The sequence below is a fragment of the Dreissena polymorpha genome, chromosome 13 (assembly GCF_020536995.1).
Source record: "Dreissena polymorpha isolate Duluth1 chromosome 13, UMN_Dpol_1.0, whole genome shotgun sequence".
Lineage (NCBI taxonomy): Eukaryota > Metazoa > Mollusca > Bivalvia > Myida > Dreissenidae > Dreissena > Dreissena polymorpha.
In genome coordinates this window covers 61,155,275-61,170,207 of record NC_068367.1, presented here as the reverse complement: position 1 = coordinate 61,170,207, position 14,933 = coordinate 61,155,275, and the positions used below count along the sequence as shown (strand labels likewise).

The following is a 14,933-nucleotide window of genomic DNA, read 5'->3' as shown; positions in this document are numbered from 1 at the left end:
GACAATTTATCATAATAATGTCTCGGCTGAGTTTGAAACTAGGTTATGTGAGAATAAAGAACTAGGTCACTAAGTCAGACTATAGAAAATGTTCGTAAAATTCTAGAAGTCACATTTCAAGTAAAATCTTTATATAGTTCCTAAACAAATGTGCACATACTTATATTTATGATTCATTAACATTTGTTCGTCTTGTGAACTCCACCTTCTTAGATAAGTTTAGTTTCTTTGGGTATTAGTTGTGCGCTTTTAGAGCTCATGGGTTAGGGTTAGGGTTAGGAATAGGGTTAGGGTTAGGGTTAACCTCTTGTTAAATAAAACGAACAGTTATTTAACAGTTTCATAACATACTAAACACTTTTACAACAGATACGACTAATATGAATCATATTAACACTTAAATAGTTGAGAATATTAATGATACTAAATGTGATAAAATTTCAAAGCCTCAGTTTGGTGTATGACATGGACCATATAATGTTGGTTTTAATTTAACTAAATCAAAACTACTGTTAGTACACAATATCTTCTAAAACTGCTAAGCCCAAAGTTTGGTTTATGTTATGGAACATATAATGTTAGTTTTGTTCATAGTTGTTCAAATCATGCCCCACCCTAGGTTCTAGTAAAAACTTTAAATGTTATAATAATGAAGTAAGGAACATTGGGCCTTTCAGCCCTCTTGTTTCAGTTCATATAGTTAAAACATACCCGGTAAATTGTATCTAATACTGTCTCAGACCATAGTAGGGAAATGGACAACGGCAACGAGCGAGGCATGGTATATGAGAGATAACCCTGAGTTATGGTTAGGGTTAGGGTTAAGGTTAGGGGTCGGGTTTGGGTTAAGGTTAGGGTTAAGGCTAACCCTAAACCAAACCCAACCTCTTACCCTAACCCTACCCCTTACCCTTTAACCCCCCATGCGCATTACGATACCATGCCTCGCTCGTTGTCGTTGTTCTCTTCCCTATCAAAACTGCGTCATACAGAGTAAATAACTTAGACAAAACCACATTTATTACACAAATATCACCAAAAACTGCACATACAAGTTTAGTTTTTACATGTCTCGAGTGCGCAACCTAGGGCCTTTAGCATTATATAATATATAGTCCCAGTATTTTATATTTTCAAAATCTGGTTGATTCAATATTGGGTCGATCTTGCTCAAACGTTCAAAGTTCAATGACCTTAATGGAATTATGGCTAAGTTGTGTTTTGAGAGAATTATGACGATTTTTCTGTTTTTCCTTTATAGCATGTCGTCCTAAAATTCATTTAGAAACTCCTTTTGAACTACTTGTTGAATCAGGCTCAGACTTTCCAGTTGAATAAGCTTAATGTGATAACCATAAAGATGTGAAAAGTTTTGGAATAATATGACCCTTTGTCGTTTTGCCTACTGTAGAATCAAAATATCGAGTTTTGTACAAAAATATGTTGTAGGTGCATCCGTGTCTGTGACGCATATTTAAATTTAAATTTCCTTATGACACCGGTTTGGTAAAGACCGATTTAATTGGAAATTTGTTAAGTGTTTCATACAGGACATATTGAATATGTCCTATTCCAACAGTCACTATGTCTCGTATACAGTGAAAACTAAACTTAACACTTGTTAATTACAACTGTATATACACATGGGTAAATGATTATGAACGAACATTATCCTTTTTCAACTGCCACTGTGCCTCGAACACCATAATGTCGTTATTCCAATACATTCCTACAATGATTGAGCTTTTTTTCTTACTGTAGTAGACAGCGGTCGGGTCAGTTACACCATCATCTTTTGTGATCACCTCATCCAGTATCTGACTCCCATCTCTGTCCACCTGGATGATTGTAGGGAACCAGTCTCCACACACAAAAACTTGTCCTGAATCTGTCACATTAAGGCTAGGTAGTTGTATCTCGTGGTTCAGGGCAGCGTCAGTAAGGGTGGAGATCAATTTACCATCCCTGGACAGGGTGACCAGCTGGTAACTGTCCTCGTTGGTCACATATATCCTGTCTCCATCTGGACTCACAGCACAGGAAGTAACTGTTGTATGGAAGAGAGTGATGATAACGCGTTGTTATTACCCGGTATATGGGCACAAAGGTAATGACATTCAAAGTCTTCTATTCTTGTTATGAAATAAAGTTATAAACGTTGGTGTAGTATTTATACATAAATAAAACATTTAAATTATTAAACGTGAATGAATATACATAAAAAACACTGTTTACATAAAGTAACGTAAATTTCAACTATACAAACCAGTTGAATTATGGATTTGATATATTTTGTTTCTTTATTTTGATACATTGGTGAAGTATTTAAGTTTAAGAACAATTATCAAAGACATCATTGCCAAAGTTTAATAGAAAAGTTGTTAAAATGTTATGCTTAAATACTTTCTTGATTTGCAAATCATCCATATTTTTTAATAAGCATAACAATAACACGTCGACATTTTATTTTCAACATGTTGAGATCATTATTTACACAATTTAACTTTGTTTGATAACATTACTAGTATATGAAGCTTAGTACCTCTTGACTTCAATGACAGTAGAAGCAGGGGTCTTAAACGTTTGAAAAATCAGAATAATGCTCGTGATGATTATTACCTGTAAATTCACGTGATATACATGTATCCGCATATATCTTTCTCACCAGTCTTCCATCCACTGTATAGTGAGACAGAGCACTACCATCTGTAATGTACATATTACTATTCTGATGGGCAATACCCCTGCAACGATGTTCTAGCTTCAATATCCTGTCCTTAATCAACTGACCATTGGTCACTCTGATGAAGATGACCTCACGGTTATTCATACTAACAGCTACCAGATTGGTGTCAATGCTGCACAAGGACCATGGTCCATAATCCAACTTATAATGGGCCACTACTTTGTAAGTCTGATCAAGGAGCTTCACTTTTTCATTGTAAAAATCTGCGATGAGGAGTTCTCCAGAAGCTGTTTCACAGATATCATTTATAACGCATTTGCCTTTATCACCTTTAAAATTCACACTATATTTCTTACTACTCTTTACTTTTATGATTTTATCAGACTTGATAGCTGCACCTGGTTGATATCCCAGGATCGTCTGTTGTAATGAACTTGATATTGGATCAGACACCTGGCCTGATTTAGTCAGATCTTCTGTTTGGTTTCCTGGGTCAGACTGGCTGGATGCTTTAGGTTTATTCGGTGTGGTAACTGTGTTCTGTGTTTTGTTTTCAGCCAGTTGTGATTGTCTCACTGTGCTCAGTATTTTTCCCAGCCCAGTGAGAGTGGGCTGGGTTTGTTGGATAGTTGTATCAGGATTAAAAGTCAGTGTCTTCTCAATCTTTATTGTCATTTCTTGTAAAACCGCGTCTACCTTAAAGGATTGGTCAAGACATTTTGAATACTTGAATAAACTCAATGCTTGACTTTTTTCTTCGCTTCTTAGCCAACCTTCTTTTAAGCATGTTATATTGTTGATGCACTCCATGCAGTTCTCTATGTCAGTTTGAATTGATGTCCTCATGGTGGCCAGTAATGCGTCCAACTTCTTCTTGGTATTCTTCTCCAGTTGATCCAATGAATCATTAATTGCCTTTCGTAACGAATTGATTTCTTCCAGAATGTTATTGTACGATTTCTCAATAGACTTCATATTTTCCTCTAAGTCATCTTTCTTGCGTATCAACTGCTGGTGTTGTGTATCAATAGTTGCTGTCAACTGCTTGAAGCCTCCTTTTTGATGGAGGTCTTTTATTTTGTCAGCTATTAGTACCACTTTACTGCATTTCCTGCAAAAACAAACAAACCTAAAATTAAAACATAGATGTGTTTTACAATTATTATTTATATTCTTAGATATACAAATTATTTTGAATATATGTTTTTAAATGAAAAACTTCAAACAAATAAATTATGCTGAATTTTGAACCTTAAGAATGTGATTTGAACTTCCAAATTTAATATTTTAAACACCGTAGGTCAGACCGTAAGGACTGATAGTATAGTTGAACACCATTATAAAGGGGATGCGTGTTGGTTTTGGTAGTTTATTGATTTTAAATCACAAATGGTGATATAGATTAATATTTATGTCAATCTTTGAAAAGGCACGTGTATATATCTTTGCACATGCACGTTGTTGTATCATTATATAGGCCGTTTTGTAGATGCTTTGATAAACCGTGCAAATTGGTTTTATGGTAACTGAGAACACATTTCAGTTTTCAGATCAACGGGTCAAATAAAAAATGGCAAGGTTACAGGGTCTTGTCACAATCGATTGGTTTCCGTCTACTATCTCTTATGATCTATGATAATGCAAATTGACATAGAAGTTATTGGTGTGAAAGAGAAGACGCCTATTGATTTTCATTTCACATCAAGGGCACATTTATTTGTAGCAGTAAATTTGTTTCGGCGCTATTTTTAGAACACTATGACCTACGATCATGTTGATTGGTATAGTGATTACATTGGTGGAAATTAAAGCCATGTTTATTTTTATGTCATCCGCTTAATGATCAATTTCACTTCATTTTGTATCAAGATGTATGTTTCTGCATGATATTTGGAAAACGCCTAGACCTTCGATTCTCTAAATTTGTATAATGTCATTCCAAACGTATTTCAATTTATTATCTGTTTTATTTGACAGCATGGACAATGTTGCTACAGTGAAAACGTGAACAATAATAATAATAATTAATTATTTGTTTTAGCTCACTTTAGCAGAAAATGCTCAATGCGAGCTATTTTGATTGTCCTATGTCTGAAGTCCGGCATTGTACATTGTACAATATGCATTATAAAAGTTAAGCTCGCTACAACTCTAGATGCCAGATTTTTCATCAAATAAAATTAAAACTCGGTCAGTATGTTGATCAAAATAATATCTGAATTCGAATCTGGGGCATATGTGTCCAGAAACCTTGTCACCAGGTCAAATCTTAGAAAAGCTTGTTTCCCATCTAGAAGCCACATGTATAACTCAATCTTGATGAAACTTGATAAGAATGTTTATCTGGACACAATCTAGGTTCAGTACAAATATGGGTCACGCGCCTCGAAATAACTGTCAACAGGTCAACTTGTTCAGAATGTTTATCTTGATAACATGTAAATAACATTCGAATCTGTGTCATGTGCTTCCAAAAACTAGATCACAAGGTAAAATTTTATAAAAACCTTGTTAATTCTAAAGAGGCCATATTTACGACTCTATCTGGATGAAAATAAAATTAATGTGAATGTTCTAGTCCAAATCTAGGTAGTATGCCTAAAACACATTGAACATCTTACAGTCAAGATTCTTGACCTTTAGGTGGCACACCTGTGAAACTTTATCAGAATGTATATCTGTGGCTGGGAACGAGACTTTAACCATATCTACATTGATTTCGATCTGGGGTATGTGCATCCAAAAACTATGTCTTTAGGTCATATATTAGAAAAACCTTACTACCACTATTGATGAAACGTGTGTGAGTAAATTCTGATGAAACTTGGTCAGAATGTTATCTTAACAAAATCTGGGCAGAGTTCATTCTGAGTCACGAGGTCAAATCTCTACGCTTGAAAGTTGAAAAAAAAGGTATCAGATGTACATTCCAGGTCCCTCGTCATCCTATTTGTAATTTTTGCAATATTGGAAGAGATATGAAGGATGGCCAAATGTATGGTTACAAATGTGCAAAAAGATCTTGATTAAGAGTGTACCTATACTTACTGATGATTGTGGACATGGCAGGCATGACATATCAGCTGACTGTGGTCCTCACAGAATCCTGTCAGTTTTTCCTTCTTGTGCTCCTGACATATCTCTTGTCCAGACTCATCAGTCTCAGGCCACTGGCTGATGTTTTTCTTGTCCAAAAGTGCATGCTTCTTGTAAAGATAGTTATGATGCTCCACACATTTGCTACAATAAAATCTAGAACATTCCTCGCAGTAAAAATCAGCCTCAGTGTTTCTGGCATTATCCTGACAGGTGAAACAAGCAAAGTCAAAGAGTAAATCTGATCCTTTATGAATTAAACTCTCTAAATTTGAAGCCATTTTTTCACTTTTGATAACTCATTTAATTATTAACTTAACATTGAAGTTAAATCCTAGTAACAAATGTCAAGTGATATCCGGTCATGTGACTGTGTATTGCGTCCTATTGTATTTGTTACAAATACCCAGATCATATTACCAATAAATTATTGTCGAACCTGTTAAGCTATTTACAATATGGTATTGTTAAAATTAAAAGAACATTTTGTATATGCTTTTGAACTTGATTAACCTCACCGATAATCAATTCATCTACAAAAAATGGTATATTAGACTCGTTGCTTCAAATAACAAAATCAGTTTTCATGTACAATGTAAATTAAGTAAAATATACATACTATCTTTAGTTGAGGGTTGTAAGTATAATCAGAAACATGTAATTATTCTTAATTATGGAATTGTTTATAATTGAACTGTTGACTTTCCAAGTTGATAATTACGGACAATGTATTATATAATTTTTTATTTTCTTTGGAAATATGGAACATAGATATTATTTTCAGGGTTGATTGTTATGCCCCCGGATCAAATGATCGGGGGTATATTGTTTTTTGCCTGTCTGCCTGTCTGTTTGTTTGTCTGTCTGTCTGTCTGTCTGTCTGTCTGTCTTTCTGTCATTGTATATGTGTGCCTGTTATTGTATGAGTGTGTCTGTCCAAAAACATTAACATTGGTCATAATTTTTGCAATATTGAAGATAGCAACGTGATATTTGGCATGCATGTGTATCCCATGGAGCTGCACATTTCGAGTGGTGAAAGGTCAAGGTCATCCTTCAAGGTCAAAGATATGTCTTCAAAACGGCACAGTAGGGGACATTGTGTTTCACAAACACAGCTCTTGTTTAAAATAAATGTTACTTGAATGAATTGTTTACAGTGTTTTTAACTTGAATGTATTGGTAACAGTCTTGTGTGATTGTATTGTTAAACAAAGAAATTACACATTTATCTTTTTAAGATGTGGACATACAAAAATGAATTTAATGAACCTTGTATGAGTTTTCTTGGTTTCTTGATTAACAGTTTCCTGTCATTTTTAGGTACAAACATTATTAAAACTTTACGTAACTTGATATTTTAAATGAAATTATTGTGATTCATTTAAATTATATACCTTTACATTTGGGACACCAACAAATAAGATTAAGAATTATGAATTATAAAGAGCCTTGCATGTTTTACATATTTTTTTCATTCTTATGCAACCATTACAAAGTTGATTGCGGTGACAAAGAATCAATGCACATTTAATATATTTGTTGAAATATTTTTGCTCTTTCGCTTTGATAAATCGTTAAAAATTTTCCTAATTTTAAATCCTTGGTCAACTTACATTACTACAGTATAATTCTTAACGGTTAATCATTTTGTTTGAGCTATTCTGTGTGACCATACAGCTTTCTAACTTGTCTATTTCATTAAAATCTTATAACGTACAATAAATAAACGCGAACTATTTTTTATAAAAAAGCACAGTCTCTGTCTGTTGTTGTGTATTAAAAAAAAATCATTTACCGCTAGCATTCTTTGGTCACATCATTTTTAGATAATACATTTTGAATCTGATTATATGTCAAAATATAAAATATCATTTTGAATCTGATTATATGTCAAAATATAACATATCATTTTTGCATTTGATATCTTTTTTATAACATTCAATGTATGCATTTAGAATTCCATCTTTCATTGTGCCAAAAACGTTAAATGTATGTATTAATTAACCTATGTGGCTAGCTCAGTTGGTATAGCATTTTACTATAGATTAGAGGATCCAAGGTTCAATCTCCGGCCCGGCCCTATAATTTGTTGCGGGATGATGACATTGATTGAACAGCTATCCTCCCCATACCTCTGATTCAAGTAGGTTAGTGGTCAGTTACTGGCATTAGTATGTGCATTTAGCACTGGTGTACCAGCGCACCAGTGAAAAGAAAGAGCTGGTTTCCTTAAGACAGTGATATGACTTAAAAACTGTTGACAACAGCGAAAAATCCAAATCGACCAACACACATTATGTGGCCCTTTAAAGGTTGTTCTAGGAATACAAATCAGAAAGAAATTGATCGAACTTTTTTCTTTTCCTCAAAGTAACCTTTAAACACATATTGTTATGCAATAACACTTGTGAATTGCATGTGATTATTGACTAATATTAATTTTATCTATAAACTTCAAGAATCATACTGTTACAATTTAAGTATTGGGTAATGAAAACATAATTCTAAACTTTACTCTATGTATTTTCGTATTTTTTTTTATTCTTGATAAAACAATGTTGTGACTGGAGTAATTGTTGTTGTTTTATTTGTCGGTGTTTTATCTCTGTAAATTGAATTGTGCATGTTTTGAAATAAACAGTGTTTGGTTCGAACCATATACCACATTGTGTTGTTATATTGTTTTTCGAAAATTAAAAAAAACAACAAATAAATAAGGATGGAAATAAGACTTTGTTTGTTGTGAAAGCTTTCATTTTGTACCAGGATTTGCAGAGTTGGAACACTGCAATGGTATAGGCACCTGAAACTGGGCCAGTGGCAAGGTGGCACATGACCTAATTTGGTAGGCGTCCATCCTCCATTCATTGTACGTAAACCAAGCCAGTGGAGTTGACATTGAGTGAGCAGGCCAATCATGCTTGGAATCCCAGCATGTTCTAGAATGAAACTTTGCGGGATACAATTCTGATCTTCAGAATGGGCTTCAAAGATCTATCATGTTTGTCCATAGATCTCTGCAGTATAATGATTGAAACTTGAATATCAACGGATGTTATAAGCCTCTGTATGAAACATTACTTAATTAAGATATTCAGATAATAAAGTGTTAAGCAGCTTTTATAACAATAATTTTAGATCAAAATCAGTGCTGTTAAACACTCTGCTAAAACTCTGCTAAAACTTCACCAAAAACGAATTTGTATGATGGAATGGGGAACAACTCGGAGAATATTCTGTACAAGTGAGATTCCTAACACACATTTACATTTAGGTTTCATTTCAGTAAACTTAAGTTGTGCCTTTTTCTATAAAAAAAACCTCTTATGAACTAAACACAATCGGCCATGTTATGGTCATTTTCCATATCCTGTGTGTGCTTGCATTCACTAAGAGACTTACCGGTAGTTCAAATATAAACTTGAATGATGCGCTTCCTGTGGTTAGGGGTACATTAACAACTCCAAATCCCTATTTTCTGCCAGTGCGCCTGCATTCAGAAAGGTTGCTTTTATAAGAAATAATTTATAAACATGCCATGTCTTTAAAAGCATTCTTTGGAGGAGGACAGGTTCATTTAAACATGCATACCAAGCGTAACCAATCTGAAATAAAAGATGGGCAAGACAAAATGGTTGGGAAATTCAGACATATGAATTGATATGAAGGACTCAAATCTTTAAGAAACTATTGATCCAAAAAAACGTCAATATATGTGTAAAATATGCTGTTTTTAATGTTTGAGTCATTAAAATTTATTTGACTGAACACTCAAATTGCTATATATGTTTTCAAACATGTTTATTTAGCCTTGTTAGTATGCGAGATGAAAAAAGGACATGAAATGTGGAGACAGCGTAGCTTTTTTGAAGCAAGGGAGGCTACTCGCAGTTAAACACTAACAGTGTCACGCATGATCAGTGTTTGAACTGTAAACTGTAAACCGTTACCGTTACAGCACGCACTAACTAGAGGGGTACGCATCACTACTCAACACTGCACAACTATTGAAATTGAACTCCCGCCCGAAATAACATTGAGCCATGGGAAACTCATTAATGGAGTGGCGAGCTAGAATCGGTTCATTCACCCAGCCACGGAAGTTGAAAACGCACATGGATACACTGAAGCCTAAACACGTCATGTTATGTATTCGAACTGCTCTTTTCCTAATGCTTGTTGCGCAGTGCGTCGAACCTCATCCAGGACCAAACTCAAAAACCACCAAGACGCATGGACCAGCTTCGGGATCATCGCGTGCTACAATTCATGACACAGGGAACGACCCGCGTGAACTTCGATCAACAGGACGCCAGCGTTTGAGTTCTTCTTCCGCCGATCTACAGCCGAATTCATTATCAACATGGTTACGTCGTGATAACAGTGAAAATACCGAATTTTATCTGCAAAACAGCCAGGACACTCTTTTTCCTTCTGATGACGTAAACCCAACACTTATTTTAATGGAAATTAGCCGCGACGTAAAAAAAATGAATTCAAGGTTCGATACTCTAGAAGAGTCGGTAAATGACATTAAACAAGAAAATCGGAAATTAAAAGAGCAGAACCATAAGCTAACAACAGAAGTGTCAGTGTTAAAGGATCAAATGAAAAACCTAGAGGCGCAAAGCTCAAAAAATGCAATACATCAAGAGCGTGTAGAGTGGCAAAACAAAAGGTCAAACCTAAAGATATATAACATAGATCAATCCCCAAATGAGAGTGCTGAGGAAACAGAAACAAAGGTAAAATCCTTCCTCAAACGTGATCTTGGTATTTCGGAGTCGGAGATTAACATGGAGCGCGTTTACCGGCTTCCCTCACATAACTCGCCAAACCCCGTATTTATTGAACTCAGCAGTGCCAAAACAAGAGATAAAATTTTGAAAATCTTCAAAGATAAACGCAAAAGCGGAGCAAACCTATCGATCCGTGTCGGCGAGGACCTCCCACAGCGCATAGCCCAGGCGCGATCCGGCCTTTATCATCTAATGAAAGAGAGTATCGACAATCACAAGCAGGCCTATTTCAAGTATGACTACCTTATAGTAGAAGGTAAAAAGTACGTTTTTGATCCGTTACTCAAAATACCAGTACTCGTCCCAGAACCGCGAAAAGAGAGGACAGCGTTTATCGAACCGGGTTCTTTACCCGCGAATGCCGAAATTTCAAATACATAGGGTGCCGGCCAACGTCCAAAATACAAGCTCGAACTGTGCTCCTTGAACATAAGAGGATTAAATAAATTTGTAAATAGTTACACCTTTGTATCATATTGTGAAGGCTTTGATATCATCACATTAAATGAAACTTGGCAAATCGAACGCAACCAATTCAAAGACATGTTACCGGGGTTCGTTAACTTCGAAAGTATTAGACCGGCTGGTAAAGGATGCCGTGGTTCTGGAGGAATATGCGTGTTCGTTAAATCGTGGCTAGTTGAAAATAAACTTATAAAACAAATATACAGTGAATTCAAAGAATGTGTTGTATTACTTATAGACAAAACCCTTAACAATAACAAAACGGATATCGTACTATACGCCACATACATTGCTCCTGAAGGATCGCCGATATATGACTTCCGGAATGGAAACGGTATAAACATATTACAAGAGAAATTGACAGCTATTACATCTGACTTGCCAAATACGTCGTTTGTTATCGCGGGAGACTTAAATGCGCGCGTGAAGGATTTACAGGACTATATTCCCTCTGATGAATTAGACTTTATTTTTAACGATTCCGTTGAATATCCCAGAGATACTTTTCAAATTCCGAGAAAAAGCCGAGACACAGTGCTTAACAGTTTTGGCCAGTCTTTAATTGCACTTTGCTGTACTCACGACGTGCATATAGTAAACGGCCGTACTAAAAGTGATCCGAACGGAGATTATACGTGTTCCGCCAATCAAGGGAATAGTGTTGTGGACTATTTTCTTATGTCTACATCTCTATTTTCACAAGTGATCGATATGTACGTTGACGTCCAAGACTTTTCGGACCATTTTCCCATATGTTGTACTTTAGAGATAGACCCCTTTCGTAATGCTCCAACCAACAGCTTACAGGGACGAAAACAACTTATCACAACAGCACATACGTTACAAATGGAAAGACTCTATGCAGTCGATATTTCTCGACGATTTCTGTACTAGACTTCAGAAGTTTAACGATACAGTAAATGAAACGAATGTAATAGAAAAACGTACTGACTTTATTAAGTTATTCCATGATGCTGGTGAATGTATGAGAGTAAGAAATTAATTGCACTATATTAAAAAAGAAAGTCAAAGTCAGCCGATATGGTGGGATAGAGAATGCGACAATTGCTAAACGCGACAAGTACTCAAAATTACGTAAGTTCAGGTCTACAAACTTCGATTGTGACTACCGCCAGTATTTAATCAGTAGGAACATATTTAAAAACATGACTTGTGCAAAACGCCTCGTCTTAGAACGAGAACGCAGAAACGAACTGATAAGTTGTCGCAATAATCCGAATAAGTTCTGGAAATGTATAAAAGATATGAAACAAAAAGCTACTATAATAGACACTAATATTTCGGGATCGGATTGGTTCGACTATTTTCAAGGCTTGTTTTCGACAAGTACTACTACGGAACCGGAAACGAACATTTTTGAGAACATTCAGTACAATGCAGACGACACATTATTAGATTTAGAAATCAGTGACGACGAAATAACCAACAGTGTAAAATCTCTGCGCTCTGGGTGTGCATCTGGAATAGACGGTACTTGCATTGAAATGTTCAAGTTTACCATAGAAAAAACTCTGCCTTATCTCAACAAACTATTCAACCAAATTCTTAATTCGGGCGAATTTCCGGTAGAGTGGTGCGAAAGTATCATAACTCCCGTGCATAAAAATGGTGACCCTAACTCCCCTAACAATTATAGAGCCATTTCGCTTGTGAACAGTATAAGCAAGATCTACATGAAAGTTTTAAGTACGCGATTGACCAAATGGGCAGAAGAAACGAACTTGATCGACGAATCCCAAGCTGGTTTCAGGCAAGGCTATTCGACCGTGGACAATATTTTCAATTTGCAATCCGTCATACAAAAGTACTTATCCAAGAAAGGCGGCAGAATATATGTATTTTATATCGACTTTTTTAAGGCATTCGATAACTGTGCACATCCAAAAATGTGGGATAGTCTAATAAGGAAGGGTATAAATGCAGACGGTAAATTCCTACGAGTATTTCGATCTATGTATAGACAACTAAAATCGCGTATTAAAATCGGAAACTATCTAACCGATGCATTTTGTTGTGAAAAGGGAACTAAACAAGGCTGTGTTAGTTCAACAATAGTTTTCTCCCTTTATATAAACGACCTTAAAGATTACTTGAAATCTGCAAGTGATTGCGGGGTAAAAATAACCGGTTACGATGAAAAGATTCCTGGTTTCCTTTTTGCTGATGATGTCGCATGCGTAGCAGATACTGTCATCAATCTTCAGCGATCGATTAATCATGTGGCCTCCTTTTGTGATTCAACAGGAATGCAAATAAACATTGACAAATCGAAAATCATGGTGTTTCGAAACGGAGGACCACTACGGGCATACGAATCTTGGACGTATAAAGGAGTGGAATTAGAAACAGTCCCTTTTTATAAATATCTCGGGTCTTACTTTACGCCAAAACTACTTTGGACGAAAACAAAAGAGATCCTTAGCCTCCAGGCGCTTAAAGCAGTCAACTCCATACTGAACCAACAGAAACATTACGGTTATTTTCACCACCATGAAGCATTTAAATTGTTCGATTCAGTAGTGAAACCTATACTTACGTACTCGGCAGAGGTGTGGGGATACCAATATTGTGAGCAAATTGAAAACGTGCAAATAAGGTTTTGTAAACGCATAGCTTGTCTTAATAGAAATGTGGCCGACTTTTTCGCGCTAAGTGAAAGTGGGAGATATCCACTATTCGTAACATATATGAACAGATGTGTGAAATACTGGTGTAAACTCACGCAGATGCCAGTAAATCGATACCCGAAACGGTGTTACAATATGCTACGACAATTAGACGAGGCTGGACGCACTACATGGGCTACGCAAGTGAAGAGGTTACTATTCCAATACGGATTTGGGTATGCGTGGATACACGGAGACGTTGGAAACACTGTGGCGTTCTTGAAACTTTTCCAAGACAGACTAAAAGACTGTGCTAAGCAGAAAATATTGGCTAGTATAAACTCCTCACCAAAAGCGATTAGTTATAAACTTTACAAAAGGAACTTACATCCAGAAAGATACCTCTCTATACCTTTAACCTACATTTTGAAGAAAACGCTATCAAACTTTCGTTGTTCTAGCCACAACCTAATGATTGAGAAAGGGCGTCACATGAAAATTGACCGCCAGTTCAGATTTTGTCAATACTGTCAAACCAAAAATATTTATGTTATAGACGATGAATTGCATTTCCTATTAGTATGTGAAAAAGTTAAACAGCTTAGACATAAATACTTTCTGGAAGAGTGGCTTCATTCTGATCCATCAGAAGCATTATTTATTCGTATAATGTCAGACTCTTCTCAGAGAGGCATTTATGCACTAAGCCGTTTTCTGAAAAGCGCGTTTGAACTATCATAGAAGCTTTAAACATAATTGTATTATATTTCTATATATACTGTTTGTATCTTTATAGTTAAATTTCGTAAACGGAAACATTGTGTGAACGTAAAACATAGCTTGTATTTTGGGCCGGAGGCCTTGCATTACTAAATAAAACTTATGTTATGTTATGTTATGTACGAGTGAGCTCTCGTTTAGGCAGATTAACGATAAAACATGAGACCGTTTCAAAAACTACTCGTAAAGTAATAATGACTGATAAGGCAATTCTGGATCTTCTTACTTTACATTTTGCGTTTAAAAGAAACAACGCAAGTGGTATACTAATCTTAATTAAATTACTAGGGTTTTGTAGAAACGTTCTTCAGGCAATATGTCCCAGTGTACTACAATACACATAATATATGTACCTACCGAATTATGGCAAAATTATACCAAGAAACAACAGCAAACTCGTGTCCATATATATACTAAGCATATACATGTATACTCAGAAAAAGAACGTGCTTACAGAATACGGGTTTCACAATAATG

At 35.6% G+C, this 14,933-nt stretch overlaps 1 protein-coding gene across 1 annotated transcript; it reads right to left on the bottom strand.

The window, feature by feature from the left end:
* Positions 1–1,655: 1,655 nt before the first annotated feature.
* On the bottom strand, positions 1,656–8,684 carry LOC127854708 (uncharacterized). The gene is made up of 4 exons (XM_052389767.1): positions 8,589–8,684; positions 5,735–5,988; positions 2,791–3,797; positions 1,656–2,023 (listed from the first exon to the last, which is right to left on the bottom strand). Exons 1-4 carry the CDS (start codon positions 8,682–8,684, stop codon positions 1,656–1,658), a joined length of 1,725 nt encoding a protein of 574 aa, XP_052245727.1.
* Between the last annotated feature and the right edge of the window lie 6,249 nt (positions 8,685–14,933).